At 38.4% G+C, this 23,595-nt stretch overlaps 1 protein-coding gene across 4 annotated transcripts in view; it reads right to left on the bottom strand.

The window, feature by feature from the left end:
* Window positions 1-23,595, bottom strand: part of GRM8 (glutamate metabotropic receptor 8) — a 360,424-nt gene that overhangs the window by 279,882 nt on the left and 56,947 nt on the right. For all 4 annotated transcript variants that reach the window (XM_054826915.1, XM_054826905.1, XM_054826898.1 and 1 more), the window contains exon 3: window positions 8,937-9,153. In XM_054826915.1, coding sequence (XP_054682890.1) covers window positions 8,937-9,153 — 217 coding nt within the window. The remainder of the gene's footprint in view (window positions 1-8,936; window positions 9,154-23,595) is intronic.

Genomic DNA, 23,595 nt, shown 5'->3' with positions numbered 1-23,595 from the left:
CCAGGTGTAACTTCTTAATGTGAATGAGACTACTGACTTTAGACCAGTGAAGCACGACCAAGATTGCAATTCAAATACCGCGAACCCTTTAACGTATTAACAAAAAAGAACATGTAAATACAGCCCAAGCCCATGTCACCACGCTCCTTCTTGTCACCTCTGCCCATACGGTGCCCTTAAAGTACGTGCTCTTCTTAGAAAAATCTGTGCACGCTGGGAAAGCAAAACCATTAAATGTTACGTTGGCAAAGTTAATTCACACAGACTCTGATCAAGGATATGCCACAATCCACATATTTGATCCCTGATTCAAGTCGAACTCACAACAGTAATTCACACCACTACGATACGAAACGTGCCATAATGAATCTTGTGTGAAACCAAGCTTTCTGCAGAAGTGACAATAACAGAAGTTTATAAAAAAAAATAAAGGACAAAGGAGCTTTTAGTGAGTTCTTGATAAAGGAGGGGGGAAAACATCTCATTGCAAAATCTGCAAAGCTTCTGGGACTTATTATTGACAAATTTTTTTTATTCTTTTTAAACAAGTTAAGCAAAACCATGATGGAAAATGAGCTCTTAAATTATTTCCCATAGTTCTCCTCTGTCTTTCATCACAGCAAAATCTTAACGCAAAACCCAAACACGGATAGCTTTATTCAGACTGCAAATCACATTACGTGTCCTTGATGTTTTCCCTTCTAGTATCACCTTTACAAATACTTTCACTTACAACAAGAATATGCACTGGGATTAACTCTGTTAAAATCCACTTCCTGTTAATGGGATTGTGTGAAATTTGGTCATAAACAACTGGAATGGCTATATTTTGATTCAGACATTTCCTAAATTTGCTTTCACAGGAATTTTTTATTATATGTGAATTATTTGCTCTGGGACTCCTTCTAGCAAAGGGAGTCACAGAATTTAAGAGAAGCTTCAGGCTCTACAGTAATACATACTAATACACAGAACAGCAGCACTTGAGAGTTTTCATTTCTGTCATCGCAAAGATCTGACCATACATTAATACCAATATATTTATTCTACCTTTTATTTCAGAAATTTTAATAACAGTTTATATGGCCAGAAAGTACCCTTACAATCATATAGGTCTGATCTCAAGCATAGTGTAGACTACAGTTTAAGCAGTGATTTCTAAATTTGGCCAGATATTCTGTAATGAACTGCCATTTATAAAGATTTCTCTTATTGATTTAAGCCTCAAATAAATATACCAGTATCCCTTAGTATTTTTAAATGCTTATTCACATCTAATATTAAAAAGCACACCTTACATCTTATTTGAAATGGTTTCCCTTAAACTACTGACTTCATTTTATAGACACTGAAATTTGTAATCCCCAACCGCTGCTGCAGAGCTCCGCATTTGAAAAACCACTTCATGAAAATGCATATTCATTATGAAAATCACACAGTATATTTCAACAAAAGTACGCTTTTAATCTAATAAGATTATTTTCTTAAAATTAGCATCAACACATTTATAATTTTGTCATATTTTTACATTTTAAAATCTTGAACTAGGTATCATGACTAAGTTAAAGGGTTCTACAAACAAGCCATTGCACTAAAAGCACTGCTGAAATCAAACTTTGTTTCCTGGACATTTTTAATATTCTTTGAATTTGTGCTCACAACCAATGCGAATATCTGGTAAGTAAAAGAAAAAAATCATACAGTCAAATGACTTCCATAGTACTTAGAGGAGTAAGTTAAATATGTGAATCTACACATAAAGGTGCAGAGGTCCTCCATATTATAATGAGCTTCTAACATTGATTCTTCAGAGGTTTTAGGCATCACCGTGGAAATATACTGGTCCTTGCTCTGAGGACCTTATTTGTTTCAGGTCTCCAAGAGCTGACTGCTATAAGCAAAATGAAATCACCTACAGACTCAGAAGAGATTTGGTATCAAGCTATTTGGTAACTATACCATATAAAAATAGCTAACGAACTCAGTCCTGGCCACAGTTCACACCCCAGCTGGCATGAGACAATAAACATCAGTGGGCAAAACCGGGAAGCATGAGTTCTTCCTACTCCAAGCCTTGTTGGCAGCCTCAGAGACAACCTTCCTGTGCATCTAATCCTTTGCTAAACCCCGAGAGATTCAGGGAAGTATTCACCAACTTCTTTCAGTTTCAAGCACACACAGAAGTCCCTATTTCTTGCCCAGGACTTCTTTCTAGAATCAATTTGCAAATCGTCTCCTGTGGAATAAAAATAATTTGTACAAGTAGGGGAACAAGAGGAAGTGTTTAGCATACAAGCATATCCCATGCAGCATAGGGATGGTATCTATCCCTAGCTCCAGACTAAAGCTTCCTTGGGACCCCCTTTGGCAACTCTTATAACTACTTAGTTCACTCCAGAATTATTAAAGTATAAGGGTGGTTTCAAATATGTGACAACGTTGCTTAGTCAATCCATGAAAAAATTATATTGTCTGTAAATTACTTAGGCTTCTTTGTGACTGTTTCTGGCATTGTTTGTCATAGTACCTTAAAAGCTCCCCTATGAGAGAGATTATTGCTTGAATTGGCCACAGGAATAAGAAATCTGAACAGAATACAGCTCTTTCAAGTTTATCGGTCAATCTGTGCCATGCTGGTTAAGGAAGCAAGGTTGGCTATATAACTTTTGTCTATACAGTCCACTGTATGGTATGTACTCTTTGTGGCAGGTACAAAAACCAGTTCTACAGAAGCTTTCTGACCTTCCCCCCCCCCCACTGTAGCTAGTGAGCTTTCTACAGGAGGTTTAAAAAGCATCTCCACTAATTCACTGAAGAAGAAACCCCTCAAGAGCTATTAGAGATAAAGAAGTCCCCCTTCCAACAACCACTGGAGGGTCAGAGAGCATACCAGGTAAGTACCACTGTATGCTTACTGCTCCGAGATACCTCCCTAAAACTATTAAGGAAAAAAAACCACATATAATTAAAGATGAAGAATATCATATTGATTAGGACCACTAAGAGAAATTAAAATGGTCCTTCATTATAAATCCCCTGAAATTACACTGTTCTTTATCAGGTACTAATTGGTACAAATATTAAAAACCGCTAGAACAATTTTCGAGCTTTTGCAATATTAATACACCTACCATCTGATTTTGTAATTTTTCAAACATTACTTTGAAGCTCCTGTAGCCAATTATATAGTGTTGTTATTAATCACAGCTTGCAGCTTGAAATACAGTGTTATCAATAGAGTTCAGCTGCACAAATATAAAAGTAAAACTTAAAATTGAATTGTTTCCCCTTTGTGAGGGGATGTCAGAATACTATTAGTTGTGAAAATAAATTTGTTAAGCTTGAAAACAGTCTTTACACCAGAAATATCTCTGGGAAAAAAGGTTACATTTCATGTATTGTATTTCTTCAGTCTTCATGTTGCAAGATTTTTTTTATCTTCTATTAAATAACATCTTGGGGGGGTGACAAAAAAAAAGAAAGTCTACTCATCAGCTTACTTAAGGAGATATAAAAAGCTTTATCTTAATATCAAAGATATACAAAGATTACTAAAGGAAATGTGAATTAATCTTAACAGCAATCCGTCTTATTTATTTCTAAATTATCAGTGAATAATCTAAGTGGAGAAGAAAGGTTACGCACCCATAAGTTTTATTTTCCTACTCCATCCACCCTCCCCACTTCCCACTAAACTTTCACTTTATCCATTGAAAGCTTCAGAAGTCCAAAAAACATTAAAGGCAAAAAGTAATCCAATAATTTAGAGAAAAGCTGAGATACAACGCACAACTGTAGACACACAAACAAACTGACAAGAGACAAAGATGACCTGAGAACTATGCCAAAGGAATGTCACAGACCATTCTCTATGTAAGCAAATCATAGCTAGCTGTGTTGAAGTCTGAAACAATTTAAATAAAGCTACTGTAGCATTCATTCAGTATATGTATTCATTACAATTAGGTATATAGTTATCAACGTGACTGTAACGGTAAAATATTATGAAGGATCATGAAGTAACTGCAGTCTCTTCTTGGAAAAATGCTATTCACTGCAACACACCGGGACAAAGGGAGTAGGTAAAACTACAAAACCCTGTTCCTAGCATTTAAGGGTACACGCTGATATTAAGTACACCATTCTCTTCTGGGGTAAAGCTGCTACAAAGCTCTGTCATTTTGGCTCAGCCAAAGATCTGGTCCTAAATCCTCTTTGCTATCTTCTGTATACCTCTGGCAAGACAGGCAAAATCAACTTACAAGCAAAAAGGGGCAAGCAATGCTGAAGTTCCTCACCTATCCTTAATGATCAGCCACAGTTCCCTGCCTTTATCGGTTTTACCTCCTCTTCTGATAGTTTCACAAGCTTTTCACTGCCAATACCCATCAGCGCTTGTGTTCAATTCTTCGTTGACCGCTAGTGGGGATAAAATCTGTCACGCAGCATTTCAGATATTATTTGTGGATTTGGTACTTTTTCCATTATAAACATTGCACTAACTGAGCAAGTATTCTGACCCCAAACAGATTTTTTCTGAACCATATGTTTTTGTATTCCGTAAAAAAGTGAAAAGGATCCCATGATTTTCTCTGTGATGGTAAATTCCTTTGGATCTAATAGCAGAGGGAATGAACCATTAAAAGAAAGTCTGATTAGAGACTTTCCAACATTTATTTTGTCAAACATCATTAACAGCAAAGTAAATAGAAAAGCAATAATCAGCATGACAGTTTAAAGAGGACTTGGTAAAATGTGCTTCCTTCTTTTCCCCTTTTTAGTTTCTCTTGGTGAGTCAAGTTTCTCTCTGTTTCATGCTTAAACTCTTAAGCATTAGCGTTTTGTAGGAATTCATTCCTTTGGTCAATGTACCAAAATGATTTGATCATGATGCCAAAATGATTATAGTGATATCATTGATTAACTTTGTAATGGGAGTAGAAAATACTATAAATTTAATCATTGTCTTCAAACAATAATGCATGGAAGGATGCATTGGAATAAGTACCATTCCTTATTCTCCTTACAATCATGGTCATGTAAAATATTTAATTTCCAGTTATGCTTTGTCCCAGACAGGATCTTTGTCATTAAAATGAGAGCAGATTTTGATATGTAATATATTCTGTGACATGTCAGGGTGGCACCACTTTGACCTTTTCAGTATTCCACATTTCGTTTGGGAGCTTGTTCCTTTCTGCTTCTGTTATCGATCAAGAAATCAAAGTTGAACAGAGGGCCAATCAAACTGGAAATTAGAGGCAAAGAGTCAAGCTCAAAACAAATAAGTATTTGAAATTATAAGTACGTGAAATTCATCTCTATTTTAAAATTATTTAAAACCCTACCCTTTCTTAATTCTTAACTGACTGTAGAAAACTTTTTTAAAAAAACCAACCAAAAAAGAAAACCAAAAAAAACCTACCAAGCTTTCCTATTTATATTTTCAAAACTGCTATCTCACATGTCCTCTCAGGCACTGAACTTTTTTCAGAAATGAATATATCAATTTCTTTCACATCCTTTCCTCAAATGTATTGCTTTCCATTATGCTTATCTTCACATTCATTTTTGCTTCCAGTTGTTGGTCACTTATCTTAAACAGGATGTAAAGTACTCAGGAAGGAGTTGAGCTGTCCTATGCATTTGTATGCTAGCAGCACAGGGGGAGCAACGTCCTGATTACGTTCTCTTAACACCTAGTTCATTAACATAAAGCTGCTAAGTTTTGCTGGTTTGTGTGCAGTCTTACACTATGTGATGTTTTTTATAAACCTACCTAGACTCTATAGTCTCAGACCTCATAATAAGATGCTGTTCCAATTTTCCATTTTAAAAGTGTTTCCAGCCCTATGGGTCAGGTGAAAAGTCTGAGGACAGTGGATAATAGAATCAGGCTGGAAGGGACATTAAGAAATCACCGATCCACCTCCCAGCCCCAAGGAAGAACTAAGTACACTTATGTAATCCCTGAGCAGGTGTTTGTGTAATGCATTCTCCCAGATCCTCAGCTACAGAGGCTCCAAAATGTCCCCAGGCAAGCTGGTCTAATGCTTTAATGTCTTCGCCATTAAAAGGGGCTTTCTCCAAATCTAAATGGAATCATGCTAGAGATTAACTCCATTACTTCTGTTCACATACATGGTATTTGGATGAACGAGTGGTCCCCTACCTTTCTGTAAAAAGCCATTTGTCTATTTGAAAATAATATTTTTCACCACCTTCCCTCCTTAGTCAACTTTTCTTCAGGCTAACTAACCACCTTGCTCAGTCGCTCCTCACAAATCACCTTTTCAAGATTTGTGATTGTCTTTGTTTTCACTTGTGGAGTCTCTCACATTTTGTGAGCTGAGAGTCAAAACCTGTACTGAGTCAAAATGTGGTTTCACAACTGCCAGGCAAATTGGAGGATTATTCAAGTTATTTTACAGATGGTATGCCCATCTGTATGTTCCAGGAAAATATGAGGAATATAGGCAGGTTATAATTTACTATCATGCTCAGATCATTTTCTGAGATAGTATTTTCTAGATCAGTCTTCCTGTATTCCTCATTGTATAGATCCTTCTTGCCAAAGCACAATGCCTTGCATTTGTGTATTAAATTGCATCCTATTTTTTCAGACCATATCTTCAGCTTTGGACTCTAAGAATCTCTTCCAACACACTCTTAGTCCTTCCCAGCTTGAAGTCACCTCTGGATTTTACAAGCAAATCCTTCATTCCGAGTCCATCTGGACTAAACATGAAAGTACTTGATCCAGCATAAACACCTGCCAAATACTACACAACACATTCTTCCTTTTAAATAGAAACCATTGCTAATTACAGTCCGAGCAAAATTTTCTAAATAGGTCTGTATCCAGCCTATGATATTTTCACCTAGATCACAACTCCCAAATTTGCTCAGGAGAATACTGTACGTGACAGTTGAGGTAAAACTACTAAATTCAAGAGACATGACATCAGCTGCTGCTTCTTCAGCTATAAAGCTGTTATCCTGTCGAAGAACATTATTAGATGGCTTTGATACTATTTGTTCTTGACAGTTCGGCACTGGCTATTGATTATGTCCCTGTGTTTACATATGATTTACCTCATTGATTATTTTAATATTTTTTCCAGGAATTAAAAATTACTTTTCTGTCCTGCCTCTCCTCTGCTTTCCTTCTTCACAACCATTCAAGTCCCTTGTACCCCTAATAATTGGTAAGTTTCTATGAGCACAGAGGTTACCAAAATCAACTGCTCTAGTAGACAATGCAAGTCATAAGGGGAAAAAAACAAGAAAAGAAAAAAAATTAAAAAAAAACCCCCACAAATCACCACTTTTTATGCTTCTTGTATTACATAGATCTTTTAATGTTTAGAACAGCCATTCCTGATTTTAATTGCTTTGGATTCACAATCCTATTAATAATATTTATTTAATTAATCCTATTCATATTAATTTTTTATCAAATGACAATGGTCTTTTTTTTTATTCTAGGATCGATCAAGATCCAACTGACACAAGCTCAAGTCACTGTGATTATAATGGCATCACAGTTGTTCTTGCACCTGTCTGAAGAACTCTCATCTTTCTGGAAATTGGAAACAGTAAAAAAAGTCCTGAGCAGTTTATCTGTCTATTTTCATGAGTCGGCAGAACTAGCTGGGCTACAGATGGTTTCAAGAAAAAGTGATTTTCAGCCAATGAGCTACTCAGTGAATGTCTGGGCAGCTGATATATTCGCTGCTGTATTTGACACAATAAGTAAACCGTCTCTTTTAGATATGAACTGTGGAAGAATAATCCATGCCTTTGCTAATGCCAGATCAAACCATTGTATTGTAGTCAGCTTTGGCGCTCCCATGAAGACATCTAGGATCTGACAGCATTGATTAGAAATTAGAAACAGAATATTTATTAGTTAACCAATCGAGCATATTATACACACCGGTTCCCTAATGGCATGTATCACTGCCAAATTTGTCTTACTGCCAAATTGTTGTGAATTATCAGTAATCTTTATGGTTCAAGCATAAGTACCCGAAACACACTTGCACCTTCCTATATGACTGAGATGGTCTCTATATTTACGTGCAATTATTGAAAATGGAAGATATTATCATATTTTCTCACCCAAGCTGACTTGAAAGAACCAGAGTTCATATGTATATGCCCTGAAAGTCAAATCTAGTAGATTAATCCAAGCTTTCTGAGGAAGGAGAGGAAGCCTGTTTGCAATTTTTAATTTTAAAGGATATTATTTTGCGTTATTTAACACTGTGTTTAGTGAACAACCAATTCTGTCCTCTTTCAAACCACCTGCTACTCATCATCTTATTCCTTGGTGTCCAAAACCTACTTCTCCTGAGAAACAGCCATTTTTTCAGGCCAGAAATAACTATAGAAGGGTGAAAAAAAATATCAAAGGGACTTAAATATACTTCCTATAATAATGCCTGTATTTATATAGCACATTTCATCCTGAAGGAAAAACAACAAGGGTATGTCTTTGTACTTCACGGATTTTTTGTTGGTTTTCAAATTCATCAAAATTAAAAACCCTAGATTTATCAGTGCTGGAACATGGAAAATGAGGTCTCATTGGATTACAATTTTCCTAAGCTAAATCAATTGCATCTCCTCAAATCCGGCTATAATGCAGCTAGTGGTTTTTGCCTCTAAATCATTAAGGAGCTCCCCCTTTCGAAAAGGGACAAGAAACATATTTTTTTTTTTTGCCTCTCTCAAGAGCTCTTCTTAAATAACTGCCAGAACTGCCACCCTGGTAGATGTGCGAGCAGCAAAATCATCCATAAACCCCTCCACTTGAGCCCAGCTAACACGCCTGCAGGTGTTCTGATCACACTGCATAGACCTAGGCAGAGTTCAGCGATGCTCTGTTACACAGCAGCTATCAATACAAAACCTGATAAACATACACTCACCGATTTCTCTGGAGATCTGGGTGAACGCCTCCACGCCGCTTTCTCCGTAGTTGCCTTCGGAAGCCAGCGTCGACACGTAGTTCCACCCAAGGGCTGTCACAATGTCAACCATCGCCTGTGCTTGGTAGGAGTCCGGTGGGACCACACGAGAGAAGAAGTCATACCTGGTGTTATCACTCAGTTCTGGAGCTGTAGATGCATAGCTGATTTGAGGTATCTGCAATTAGAATGACAAGTCATTCAAGCCAATCTAATACCATTTTACACTATATACTTGTATGTTTGAAAGGCTTAAAATAGATTACGCACAAGCATTGCACAGAACTGAATATCTTGTTTTAATTAAATCAACTGATCAAAAAGCATCTCAGATTTTGTAAAACGTCAGTCAAGTCTTATTGTATAATACTCTCACCAAGAAATAATGCATTCTGCTTTTCTCCAGATGTCATGATTCTTGACATGTAAGTGTAACAACTTCTTTTTTGATCCTGGCTCTGATAGGAACAGGTGAAGAAAAAAAAAAAGAAAACAAAAAAGGAGGAATTCTTACTATTACTAAAGACAACGAAAAGGTCAGTTTCGATGACTGTGATTCTTAAAAATGCCACATTTAAATTTGTCAAGTAAAATGTAGATTATTTCCATTTCATTGTTTTGTTTATTTATGTACATGCAGGTGTGCTTTTCCATTATATTCCTATTTTTCAAGCTTTCGCTGTCACAGATTTTTCATTTCCCAGTTTTAATATGGTGTTGTGTGTGATTTAAGAATATGGAGACTATGTAGTTAATACCAAAAGCTATCATCTGATGAAAAAATACCAAAAAAAAAAATCTGTATACAATATACATATAGAGGAGAAAAGTTACAAGGATGGAAATCTTTCTAGAAACCACCACAATATTCTTTGCAGAAACAAAACAAAAAAAATAAACCCAGTAAATAACTAAAATACATTTTTTAAATAAATTACTATTTTCATAAGGAAAAAAAAAATCTAGGGTGATCTTTCTATTAACTCTTATCTCAAATAGATGGTTTGGCAATGTATAGAAGTTGTCTGCAAGCAATGTTCAATTTTTCAGAAGAGTATTTCGGTGCAAGAAAGTTTAATTAACATTTATGATAACTTAAAAGGGGAATGATTTTCTTATTTAAAATGGTAAATAGTCACTAGCTTGAAATGAAGATACTCCAAATATTGCATTGCATTTGTAATCTACGTTAACAGCAGGAGCTTAATTCGCATCTTACAAAACATAAAATAATCTTCAAGAAAGCAATCTGAACAGAGTTCCTGAACTGATTCTCTTGAGAACCAAATTTAGCAATCCCAGCTAACAGGTGATCTGGTAAATGCTCACTGTCGTATTAGATGCTACAGAAGGTTTCAGTGCAACCCTTAGGTCTTGTACAGCGCTTCCTCATCAACACAGACTGAAACAGGGATTTGAGGCAAATATAAGGGATTCAAGGAGTCTTGTCATTAACCATACCTGCAAAGACAGCATAGACTCTTACAGCCTGAAAAAACAGTTTATAGCCTAAGGGATGGCAAAATAATTTCTCAGTCAGAAGTAAACAAAATAAACTCTTATGTATCTTGGCTATATTCTTATTTAAGAAATTTTCTACTCACGGAAATGCCTCAGAATAAATAATCTGAAATACTGTAATAATAACAACCAGAGAGAACAGGAAAAAAGGAGAGGGAGGATCCCAGTAAAAGTAAGCAACAGGTTATATCTCATGGAAATCAGTATTCCTCACGCTGGAATCAACCAAGTAAAAATAAAGGATAAATTGTCCTTAAAAAATTTGCTTGTCTAAATTCCCTTTCTTTCAGAAAATGTTTGAAACATCTTTATCTCTTTACAGACAAGAGATTTTGGCTTGTAATAACACAATTATGCACATTTAGAGCACATATCATTCCCTTTCTAAATTTGCTCTATTACTCTCTAAACCAGTCATCTTCTTCCAGATAGGAAAAAAAAAAAAAAAATAAAGATAACCTCTGTGATTTTACTCATTTTGCTCCTCGGCGTGCCATTTCACAAATACTATGGTGTTGTTTCTTTGCTGAAAGTTATTTCATCAATAGTGTTCATCAAATCAACGCCAGTAAGACAACTTTTAGATGGATACTTTGTCATTGAAAATCTTGATGTCTAGACTGCAGAGTTATATCCATTAACTTTCTCAGTTCCTGTTTCTCTTCAGGTGTGATATGAATAACAAATCCTAGAAATGTGTTTGTAGGAGAGCCATCGGTACAACACAGCAATGAGATGCTTCAGAGATATTTTACATACTATGAATATCACTTATTTGGGGCCTTGGAAAATGCAGAAGAGAGATGCTACTTTCCTACTTTTCAACTCTTTACAGTTCAGCTTCTTCCATAGAGTTCTTTCTAATAACAGTGGAAGAAAACAGAAGGTAAATACAGCCCAAACCCAATACCCTGAAATCATTTGGCACACCTATTAGGCTTAAATCACCACTGTTTTATAACTTTTGCCAACTTTTCACTAGCATGGAAGAACAATATGCCATGTAAAAGTAGGGAGAAAGACATTGTCTAAATAGCAAGCCATCCTTAAGTTTTGAGAAAAATGGTTCATGCAACAGAATATGTAGTTATTTTCCTTATTTCTTCTTGTATACATCCGTCACGGTTATAGACAATACTTCATATTAAAGAACTTTCTCCCTAAAGCTGCAGATCTCCCACCCAGAAATACCTCATGGATTTCTTTCTGTGAAAGCATTTTATCTGTAAGTAAACAGAAACTTCCTTCCTTGCCTGCTTTTAAATGTACATTTGTATACGGGGGGCACTGAAAAATAGCTTTAAAATTTGAGGATTTGGGGTATGTTCCAACAGTTACGCAGTTACTGAAAAGACTTGAAACAACACTCAAAGAAATTCTTTGGCATGAGGACAAATTGTTAGGATTTAGTGGTTCAATAATCCATGAAGGAAAAATATATACATTAAAATATAACTACTCTAGTTATGGACTGTAGGTTTAATAAACCATTTTACATGTCCCCAAGTACATTTTACAAGATAGAGCATAATGCTGCCTAAGCAAGGGAACTGTTATGCTCTATCAATTCAGTAATATGTGTTTTTAAAACTCCCTAAATACAGACTGTATTTATACTTTAAGTTCCACTCTCTTGAGACATAAATTTGCATTTTGAGAGAGACCTGTAAAGAGGTTTTATATTTCTCATTCAAGATTTCTCAATCTAAATTATCAAAATTAAATACAATATGTGTAACATTTACATTGTATTTAAGTGCTATGTGGCACTGTTAATAGAATACTTCATTTTCTTTGGGGGAAAAAAAGGAAAAAAATGAATTATATAACTACGTTTGAATCAGTTGTCACACAACAGCTGTCACATTCACTGACGATGGCTCAAAGCATTCATGTTTCAATGTTCATTGATATATATTTTTTCTGTTCTTTCCTACCCTACGGTTTGGCTGCTGCCTCCCATTAACCTATAATCTGCTGATAAACTCTCAACTTCTAGTGGGTGACAGACTTGAACTCTTTGGAATTATTATACAGAGGAATTCATAGAAGACTTATTTTATTTTATTTTTTTAAGCTTGAGGTATCTATTAAATGTTTGGGGAAAAAAAAAAGAACATTTATAGTGTGGTGCTTTGAAATAATATCCATTTTTAGTTATGTATTGGTCTTAATCCTGGTGCATACTGAACTACTGCTGAAACTACCAGCAGTCCTTCAATCCTTTAATCTAAGCCAGTGGTGGCTTCATCTCATTCCACTATCCAATCACTGGCACTGGAAAATGATTCTGCATGCCTAAAAAAATAAAACCATTTGGAACAAAAAAAAAAAGAAAGAAAAAAGAAAAAAAGAAAAGAAAAGAAAAAAACCCAAGAAATTGCTGAGAACTAAGTAGACAGACTAAGCCTTCAAGATACATCCAAGCCCAAATCAGCAGTCAAGAACAGTCTCTGTCTTTTCTGGATTTTTTTGTATACATCTCCGAGATGATTTAAAATCTGTCCCTAAAGATCTTCCCTTCCCAGAGGATTGCAGAAGATGGAGCAGTTAGTTTCAGAACTAACTATCCACAAAGTTTGACTGTGGCAGCACATCAAAGGAGGAACATCTGTACGAGATATCCACCAAGCATTACTACAGAATGGACTTCTACTCCCTGACGGAGAAGGTGTGGACAACTTCACAAATGCCAAAAGGTAGCTAATGTAACTTTTCATTTATTTCAGCCAAGTGGTAAACCACTGTCAGTCCCCCATACACTGAAAATAAAAGCCACCCACCACTCCCAAACCCAGGACTATTCAGAGGGAAGCATTACCCTAGATGTGTCTGGTTGGTCCAGTGCTGGGATCCAAACCCAAAAACATTGAGGTGTTGTACTGAGGACGGTAGAGGAAACTATGTGTCCTAGGTTTGCCCTTCCAGTAAAACATCTTCAACCCAGCAGGCAGCTCTTAGTATGCCTACTCTTCAATGACATGCTGTCCAAGTTTTGGACAGAGTTTCACTGGAACCTTTTTTATTGAGCTTTCAAATCCATTTGCATGCTGCATTTGTCAATGTAAAGTATCAGCTGGCCATTTCAAATGCCATCTTCCTTTATAGAGCCTTTCAGCTGAAAGCATGATTTCAGAGCAGAGTAGCAGACAGCGAAATGAGCTAAGCTCGTAAGAAAAAAGACCTGAGAAAGGAATCACCAGTAATTTTGAACATTACTGATTATGAGCTACAGCAGTAACTGTGCTGTACAGTCACCCAGCGTAATGGGCTTAAATCACTCGCATCTTCAGTTTCACTACCCACTCAGTCCTATCACTACTAACTTTAACATATCAACTAGCATTTTATTTCCCTTTCCCATTCTCTCATCACTGAGCAGTCATTTTTTTGAGGAACATTAGCAACAGCACATTAAAAATAGTAATAATTGTAGCTAACAAATTGAAGTCAATAAACTTCAGGTTAGTGATTGCTCAATATCAAATGGCATTTTATCACCAACTAATAAAGCTTGCAAAGGAGTAAAAGTGCTTGAAATAAAATTTGACTGTGGAAACACATTTTCAACTTGGTGATATTTTTGAATTTTAAATGTCTATCATTAATCATTAATGGCCTTGTCTTTTCAAGATTTTTATTCCCTTTTCTGTACAGCAAGAAAGAGTTCTTTGTGAATATAAAAAACTCACGGTGGTGAAATGAATCCTCAGGGCCTAGATATTGAACAGTTGCTGGATGAGAGCTGAGGTCACTATATTTTAGCTATTAGTGACATTTGTAAATTGCCATCAGCCAGCGCATCATCTCAGCCTGCTTTCGCTTCCGAAAAACGTGTCAGCCAGCAGTACAGTAATGCAGAAGTCATTCAGGGTAGACATTCAAGATTCAAAAGAGTCTGATGAGGCATAATAGCATTTTACACTATACCAAACAAGATTAAAAATCTTCTTTTTTGTTACTAACTGTAAGAACTGCCCATTTCTCTCCAATGACTGTCTAGAAAGGGAGCCTGGGAGATTAATTCGAGTTTTATACACACTATGTAGAACAATACTGCAAACAGCTACATGTCTTCTGCTGAATCTCACAATTCTGCTCAATTTGGCTACACATCACTATTAAGACATCTGTACACAGCTAACAATCAACTTCCTTCTGCAATGTCATCTTTCCATCTATAACAAAAACTCAATAGGTCACCCACGTCATTATTAGGGACCTCATTTCATTCATTTTCAGAATTAACCAACATGAAATCATCTTGGGAAGATATAACACACTGTGGGAATTGCACTCAAGAAGTTAAAAACACTGGTGTCTTCTTAACTCTTATGCAAATATTGTGGATGGAGATCCACAAGGTTGGCATGAGAAGCAAAGGAGGGAGTCTTATGGTGGCAAAACGGCCCTGTTTTGGCTAAAGAATGCAGAATAAATAGATAAACCATTTCTACACAGAATCTTGAAGGCCACGGTGTCCAGAGTGAGACCTTTTGCTTCATTATCATAGAATCATAGAATGGTTAGGGTTGGAAGGGACCTCAAAGATCATCTAGTTCCAACCCGCCTGCTGCCATGGGCAGGGACACCCTCCACTAGACCACGTTGCCCAAAGCCCCATCCAACCTGGTCTTAAACACTTCCAGGGAGGGGGCGTCCACAGCTTCTCTGGGCAACCTGTTCCAGTGCCTCACCACCCTCACAGTGAAGAATTTCTTCCTTATATCTAATCTAAATCGACCCTCCTTCAGCTTAAACCCATTACCCCTTGTCCTGTCACTACACTCCCTGATAAACAGTCCCTCACCATCTTTCCTGTAGGCCCCTTCAGGTACTGGTAAGCCACAATTAGATCTCCCCGGAGCCTTCTCTTCTCCAGGCTGAACAACCCCAACTCTCTCAGCCTGTCCTCATATCCATGAAAGAATATTAAAGCTGACACCCTTAAGTATGATAATGAGCTAAAAGAAGCACATGCTAAACATATATGACTATACTGCTCGACTCTCCACCCAAATCATGTTAAACGTCACCCCAGGAAAGGGAACAGCTAAGGTTAGGGTATAAAGGATATTGAGGAAAGCAGCCCCAGGGGGAGAAAAGAGATTGAAAACCCGGAAGAGGCAGTCAATGGGCTGTGCTCCTTCTCCTCCACCCAAGATAAGGATGCCTTTTTAGTAAGCACTGTGACTTCACCTTTTGGTGAAGAATACCCAGGATAGCATTTTACTAGCATTATAATCATATATTAGCCCTATTGCAGTAAGTGCATTTATCAATGGCAATTCTGAGCTCTTTATATCTGTCACTTTAATAAACTCAACTTTGCAAAACTGTCTAAGTGAAAGTCCTTTTGGGGTCTCTGAGGAGACAAACATTGACTCTGACATGTGGCTACATGCATAATTCTTTAGACACAAACCGCTGACCAAGTCTGGGACTAAGACTGGACCTAGCAGCCCCTAGGCTCCTCTCTGAGAAGTTTAAAAAGCAAGGGGGTCCTTTCTGAACCTCGTGACTCAACGGGAGAGACTCCCTCAGCCACGCATCAGACTCATACCCTTTTACACGACACGCATGAAGACTCAGTAATGCCACCGGAGATGTGAGATGCCCCTTTCAACGCTCAGAGCAGCTTGCCAACTGGCCAAACACCTTGCTAAATCCACCAGCTACAAACCACCTCTGCTGGGGCTGATGTTGTGGAAAAGTTTCAGCACAGAAAGTTTTCTAATTCAGCCTCTTTCTATGGATTTTACCATGAGGAGGCGCGATCTGTGACAATACATTTTCCCAGTAGATGTATATATGTAATCACTTATATTTATAAATGTGTAATTCTGAACTATATTTATTTACACGTATACACTTGATGCTCTCTCTGTATATTAAGGACGCTCAACCACAGTATTTATCATGTGTCCAGCAATGCATCTTGTTCAGGAATTGATTTCCACCCCCCCAAAAAAATATGTTCATATCGTTTAGAGCAAAAGCAAGAAAAAACAGGTAGGCTTTTCACCTAGATGAATACAATTTAAAATGCATTTAGTTCAAAAAAATTTAGTAGAATTTAAAAGCTTTGGAAAGGAAAAGAACAAAAGTATAATCTGAAAGCTGCCATTAGCTGATTTCACTTGGAAGGCAATCCATTTGAATTATTCCAAGTCATTCTATTTGCAGTAAATATCATAACGGTTCCTGTCAAGGGTGCTTGCAATTCATACACTGAATGACAAGGAGCTAACGATAAGATAGTTTCAAATCTTTTGAAAGTTCTCTATACGTTTGTATGGGGTTTGTGCAAAGATACAATCATTGTGATAAAATGCAACATAGCTATTGCTACTTTTTCCCCCCAAACACTGGGACAGAAGTGATCCATCACACCTAAATGTTTCTGAGCCGGGATGGGTAAATTATTTTACTCTTTCTTTTCACTTCCTATTACTCTTTCACTGGCTTTACTTCACTTCTATTGCCACCAGTTACCTTCTGAAGATATATTCCTGAGTAGAATATATCTTCAATGAGCTGCACTGATCTTTTCTTGAGAAAAGGACATAGCTGGGAATCAGTGCAGTATGGTTTGTTGCCAACAAAATTATTTCTGCAACCATCATATGTTGGTCTGATATATGAAAAATTACAGAGGCAGATGCAATCGCTAGCCCAGTGGAAATATGGGGATAAAATCAAACATGCAAATCCTCTTTCATTACTGATTTTCTCTTTTTTTCCTCAACTACAAACACAGTAATTATCTATCACACCTATTTCTGAGGTTGTCTCTGGTGGTCAAATGGACTAGCAGCTACGGTATTCTGAATAAGCTGAATTACCCTAGAGAAAGTAATTTCTTATAGTTATACATGTAATTGCACAGTATCAGATTATAGGATGAAAAAATATTAACGCTCCACTACATTGCATTCTATCCCCACCAGCCAGAAAATATCTTTCATAAAGTCTAACCAGACGTGCTACAGCAAGTGTATTTCAGTTTGTGACCTGCTGTGCTGCTCTGGTAGAACTGGATGCAACAAAGGAGGAATGCGTATAATGTAAAGGGTTCAAACTTGAGAAGTGGTTTCCTTCCAGTGGGTTGAAGTAGGTCAGGGATCCATTGGAAGCCATTACTTTTAATTACACAGAAGGGATACTACGGAAGAAAATAATAATAAATAAAAATAATAACAATAATGATGTTGTGATATCACAATCTCAAATCCCATAATAGATGCAGGATCAACAAAACAAATTCACCACTCTGAAAGTACAGGTCTCTGTGCTGTGTGATGCACTTTAGGGCAAAAACATTAAAAGGATATTTATGCATTACAAACATTTTTACAGCTGAAGCACATCTTGTCACACTGTGCATTGCTGTGTAACTCCAGGAGGATGAGAATCCATCTAAGGACAGCTTGAATTGTCATCAATGTTCTGTGCAAGAGAGTCTATTGATAAATGTTTAACAATGGCATTTTCTCAGTAAGGGAGCTCTATTCTGGTATTTCCACCTCATTTTAAATCCCGGAGTTTGCCTCTCTGAAAACCAACTACATTAAGCAGTTGCACATTAAATTATCCACCATCTGTAGGCAGCCTCTTTCTAAATATTTTAAACCCGGCTGAGGTCCATGCTCTGAATGATAAACTGCAGGAGCAGCAGATCAAATGAGTAATATTCATACGGAGATAAAATCACAAGGAGGGGGGTGGGGGGGACCTTGAGCTTGGGAATGGCTGTTAGCTCTTACTTCACAGTTTCTTATGTTCTCCAATCATCAGATCAAATGAGAAGCCAAGGATGGTCTGATAGCTTTAGGGACTTCTTAAACTATTAAAATTCCTTTTCAACTTGTTGGGGAAACCCACACTTAATTATGTGCATCAATATGTTAGACTTGTGTCAATCTTTGCAGAGCACAGCATGAACTCTGATATTTCAAAGCTTTTTTAGCCCTACTTTTCTCATTAGAGCTTGTCATGTCAGTGTCTGGAACTGTAATCTCTCGTGATGAGTTTGAGAAAAATATACAAAGAGGTAGATTACTTTTGGTCTGAACTAACAAAGCCAACTTTTTACAGTAGTAATAAAATTTAGCTAGTAGCTCATAAAGTATTCCTCTGTCCAAATCATGTTCCCTTTACATTCATTTACTAATTAGTACCATAGAGAGCACAGCAGGTAACTTCAGAGACTCACCTGTGGGGACACGCAGGTGTCCTCAGGAATTTTTCTGATTACAGAGACCATCACTATGGAAGAAAAGGGTGCTCTCAGCAGGATGCAAAATGGGTGCTCTGCTTAATGGCTGATTCTGATCTTTGCATTCACTTTTTAATGCTGTGAGGCCAGTTCGGCTTACACCACTGGCTGAACACTAGTACTATCTTTTTGCTACCCATGCTGCCAGCTTACCATTATGAGATACAGGTAACTGAAAAATACCATGAGGAGGGAAAGCAAATTTTGTATTGTTTGCAGCTCTCTCCACCGTCATGGACAACATGAAGATACATAAAAGGGGTCAGCTGGCCAGACACATATGCCCAGTGCTTTAGCGGGTGCTTTCATGTGTTCTAGGGCATGCTGCCTACCCTTTGGCTATGGCCCCAGAAAGCCCAGCTTTCCCGTAATCTGTCTGCCCCACGCTAATGACTTGGATGCCTCCTATCTAAGTGCATTAAGGGAATCCCTATGATTCACCATAGCTGAGGATCCCTTCTGCAGCATAACCGGTTCATATGGGATTATAAAGCATCATTTTAAATTCATATATTACAGACTTGGAAGAAAAACAAAAGGTGTCCCTTTTTCATGTGTTCAGATTATTTTTCTTCGTTTCTTAAAACAATCTGCTTTGGCATTTAAACAATTTTAGCTTGAGTTTTTAACCTTTAAAGTTACAAGACTCCGGTCCCAAGCCTTTTCCAAAAAGTGAAGTGTTTCCTGTATTACCACAGTGAGATGCTAAGTCCAGTTGCTACTGGTAGAAAAGTTGAAGAAAAATGCAAAATATTTCCAATCAAAAGATTGGAAGTTATCTATGAATTAAGCTATGAGGCCTATGAGACTGATATCCAAGCCCTCCTTTCTATTCAAAACTTACTTTATTTTAAAAATAGTAGGGTTGCTGTGGAAAAAAAGGCATCCTCCTCTGCATGGTTCCTGAACACCATATGTCTCTTCTTTTCCATCATTACCAGATTTCCATTCTGATTTCTGATTTAAGCACTATGGTTTATCACTACATCAATCCGTGGATTATCTCACAAAAAGCATCATGGCAAGCAAAGAGATGAAAATCCAGGCAACCCAAGTGAGAGCACAGTGGTGTATATACAAAGTAGGACTATGTTGCCACTGGTTTGAAGACTTTCTGCAACAGCTTCTACAGAATTTTGGAAAGTTGTGAAAATAAAAATATTTAAAATCCATGAGCTGGACAGGTGCATTGGAAATTAAGGATTCACCGGGGGGGGGGGGGACAAAACAAAAAAACAAAATAAAAATACTGATTACATAAATTAATTATATGATCAAAGTGATTTAAAATAAAATTAATAAACTAGTGTTTTGTTTCCGTGTGTCTAACAGCGTCAGAATCTGGAATCCTCAGAAGTACAACCTGGCTGCCAATGGGCTAATCTTACTTGGATCTTTTGAAAATCGCAGCCTTGCAACATGAAAAAAGCAGATGTAAGTGCATTAGCTACCATTTGGGGATTTTTCACAAGAAAAACTATCATGATCTCAGCCTAGAAAAAAGAAGCCTCATAATATGGGCTCAAAAATACATTGTACAAAGTACAAAAGTACACCTTGTCCTCTCCCTCCACCAAAAAAACCTTATGTCCAAACACATGCAGCAACTTAGTACCCACCATTTCCACCAAGGCATTTTGCAGACAGTTTTTGGGGCCTGCATGAAGCACATGGTGCTGTGGAGACTGCTCCACAGCCAAAAAGTCAGAACAGCACAAACAGTGCTCAGGGTCTTTCTAACTGGGTAGTAAGACCAAAGAACACTGAAAATTAGAGCTTAAGTGGGAAAAAAATAACACTTTAAATAGACTGCATAAAATACCTGTAATAATATGTGGTACCAAACAGAAAGGAAAACAATCAGCTTTCACAAATACCTGCATTTCATAAGTTTTGTCATTCAGATAGGACAGGTACAGCATACTCAGCACACACAGACAGACCAGCTGTGGTGGATTGACCCTGGCTGGAGGCCGGGTGCCCCCCAAAGCTACTCTGTCCCTGCCCTCCTCAGCTGGACACAGGAGAGAAAATACAACGAAAGGCTCATAGGTCGAGATAAGGACAGGGAGAGATCACTCACCAATTACCGTCATGGGAAAAACAGACTCAGGGAAAAATTAATCTAATTTATTATCAAGCAAAAGAGAGCAATGAGAAATAAAATCAAATCTTAAAACACCTCCCCCCACCCCTCCCATCTTCCCAGGCTCAACTTCACTCCCAATTTCTCTACCTTCCCCCCTAGCAGCACAGGAGAACGGGGAATGGGGGTTGTGGTCAGTTCGTCACACATTGTCTCTGCTCCTCCTTCCTCCTCAGGGGGAGGACTCCTCACACTCTGCCCCTGCTCCAGCATGGGGTCCCTCCCACGGGAGACAGTCCTCCACAAACATCTCCAACGTGAGTCCTTCCCACAGGCTACAGTTCTTCATGAACTGCTCCACCGTGGGTCTCTCCCATGGGGTGTGGACCTTCAGGAGCAGACTGCTCCAGCGTGGGTCCCCCATGGGGTCACAAGTCCTGCCAGCAAACCTGCTCTGGCGTGGGCTCCTCTCTCCACGGGTCCACAGGTCCTGCCAGGAGCTTGCTCCAGCGTGGGCTTCCCACAGGGTCACAGCCTCCTTCAGGTGCCTCCACCTGCTCCGGCGTGGGGTCCTCCACGGGCTGCAGGATGGATATCTCCTCCACCATCAGACTCCATGGGCTGCAGGGGGACAGTCTGCCTCACCATGGTCTTCTCCATGGGCTGCAGGGAAATCTCTGCTTCGGGGCCTGGAGCACCTCCTCCCCCTCCTTCTGCACTGACCTTGGTGTCTGCAGAGTTTCTTACATCTTCTCACTCCTCTCTCTGGCTGCAAAAGCTCTCTCTGTTTTTTTCCCCCCTTCTTAACTCTGTTATCCCAGAGGTGCTACCACCATGGCTGATGGGCTCAGCCTTGGCCAGCAGCAAGTCCGTCTTTGAGCCGGCTGGCATTGGCTCTATTGGAAATAGTAGAAGCTTCTAGCAGTTTCTCACAGAAGCCACCGCTGTAGCCCCCCTGCTACCAAAACCTTGCCATGGAAATCCAATACAACACCACAAGGACACTGTGCCCATGGTCAGGCATATGAGAGAGATCCTCAAAGTCTGAACTCCTCCATCACTTGTTTTGACCTTGCCAGCAGTCATGAGTAAAGTTTCCAAAAAGGAGTAAAATTGCCCTGAAAGTCAGGAATCACAAAAGAAATTATTCTATTTCTACATAAAAATATTTTTAGGTATGTATAAAATATATACACATATGCACACACATACTCCATGTGTTCGGCCCTTTCTCTTTCCTTTCTGATGGAGTGGTTGGTGGTTTATACTTCCCCCCTGGGAAGGCTACCCAAATTTTGTTTCTAAGCTGATATTGTTACTGACTCAAGTTAAACAAGATGAGCTTTAAGAAAAGCACAGCTTGAAGGGAATAAGATCACTTGAACAAACAGAGATATCTTGCAGACGTTTCCTACCTGTATAGCAGTATATTCTTAGCATCTCCATTTAATGGAGAGAATTAGAATATTGGGGAAAGCTTTCTAAAAATAGTCCAATGCTATTTCTTATTGAAGTGTTCTCTATTTCATATATATATATTAGAGAGAGATACTTTTCCCTGACATTTTTCCCCTTTCTTCCTATAACTCATACTTACTTTCTTTCCTCAGACATTTCAACAACTTATAGTTCCCTCCTGCTATCTTCTTGATGTTTTCTCTCTTTCCTCTATGTGAGCATCTCCTTCTTCCCACATATACCTTTTTCTTCACACCTGGTTTCCCTACCTCTTCTCATTCTCTCCTCTCTTCTCAACCACAACTCGAAGTGAGAAAGAAGAGTGAACAGTGATTATTTTCTAAAGAGCTGATTTAGGATTCTCAGTTCCAGCTCTGCTTCTCCCCTTTGGCAGCCTATGGTTCAGAGATCTTCAGTGTTTCTACTTGGCCCAGCACAAAGGGCAAAGGGGAACTCCTCTTCTGTGAAATAACCCTGGACAGGGTCACTCCTCACTCTTGTCTACTGAGTAAGGCTTCCTTCCCCATAATAGGCATTTTTGCTCTCTGACTGCATTGGGAACACATCCAGAAAGTCAGCAAAAGCAATATTTGATGTAGGAAAAAAGCCTATATTGGATGAGCATTTCACATCATTTCTGCAAATTCTCCTTTTCCCTATTTTTATTCATTGCAATTTAAGTATAAATCAGTTTACTGTTATCACCACCATACAGCCTTAAACAAGTGCTAGCCTTAGCCTTCCTGGCTAGTGCAGTGGAGATTTCCTCCCTGGCTGTGACTCTCCAATATCTCTAAGTTGAAATACAGATGATATATAAGTCCTTTTGAAGGTTCTTAAAAGTCCTCCTCAGTTAGCTTGATCCTGTAAGTCTGGCCCCACCATGAACACCCTACTTCAGCAGCTCAGCAGGATGCTGAAAGAGGAGGGTGTGAGGAGCTTTCAATAAGCTCAAAAAGCTCCACCACTCATTTTTTCCCCATTTCAGCAATCCCAGTAACACCCCATATTTCTGACAGGATATCAACAGTCAGAGGCAGAGCTTGCTGACAACCGCTTCCCACTGTCCTGAGAAGCGGCTCCCCTGCCTGCCTTCATGCCTACAGTTATCAGCGCGCCTTTGCCACGTAGCACAGCCAGGCAGTGCTTCAGCAGGCAGCCAAGAGATCCTTGGCCCTGGGGCTCCATACAAACCTTTGTTTTCATCTAAAAGGGAGTGAAAATGCTCATGTCAGCCCATGACATATTTCACAGAATTCAGTGCATTTATTTGGGTA

Source organism: Grus americana, chromosome 1, assembly GCF_028858705.1.
Source record: "Grus americana isolate bGruAme1 chromosome 1, bGruAme1.mat, whole genome shotgun sequence".
Taxonomy (NCBI): Eukaryota; Metazoa; Chordata; class Aves; order Gruiformes; family Gruidae; genus Grus; species Grus americana.
Note: the sequence above shows the minus strand (reverse complement) of the source record. Positions and strands in the feature narration are given on the sequence as shown.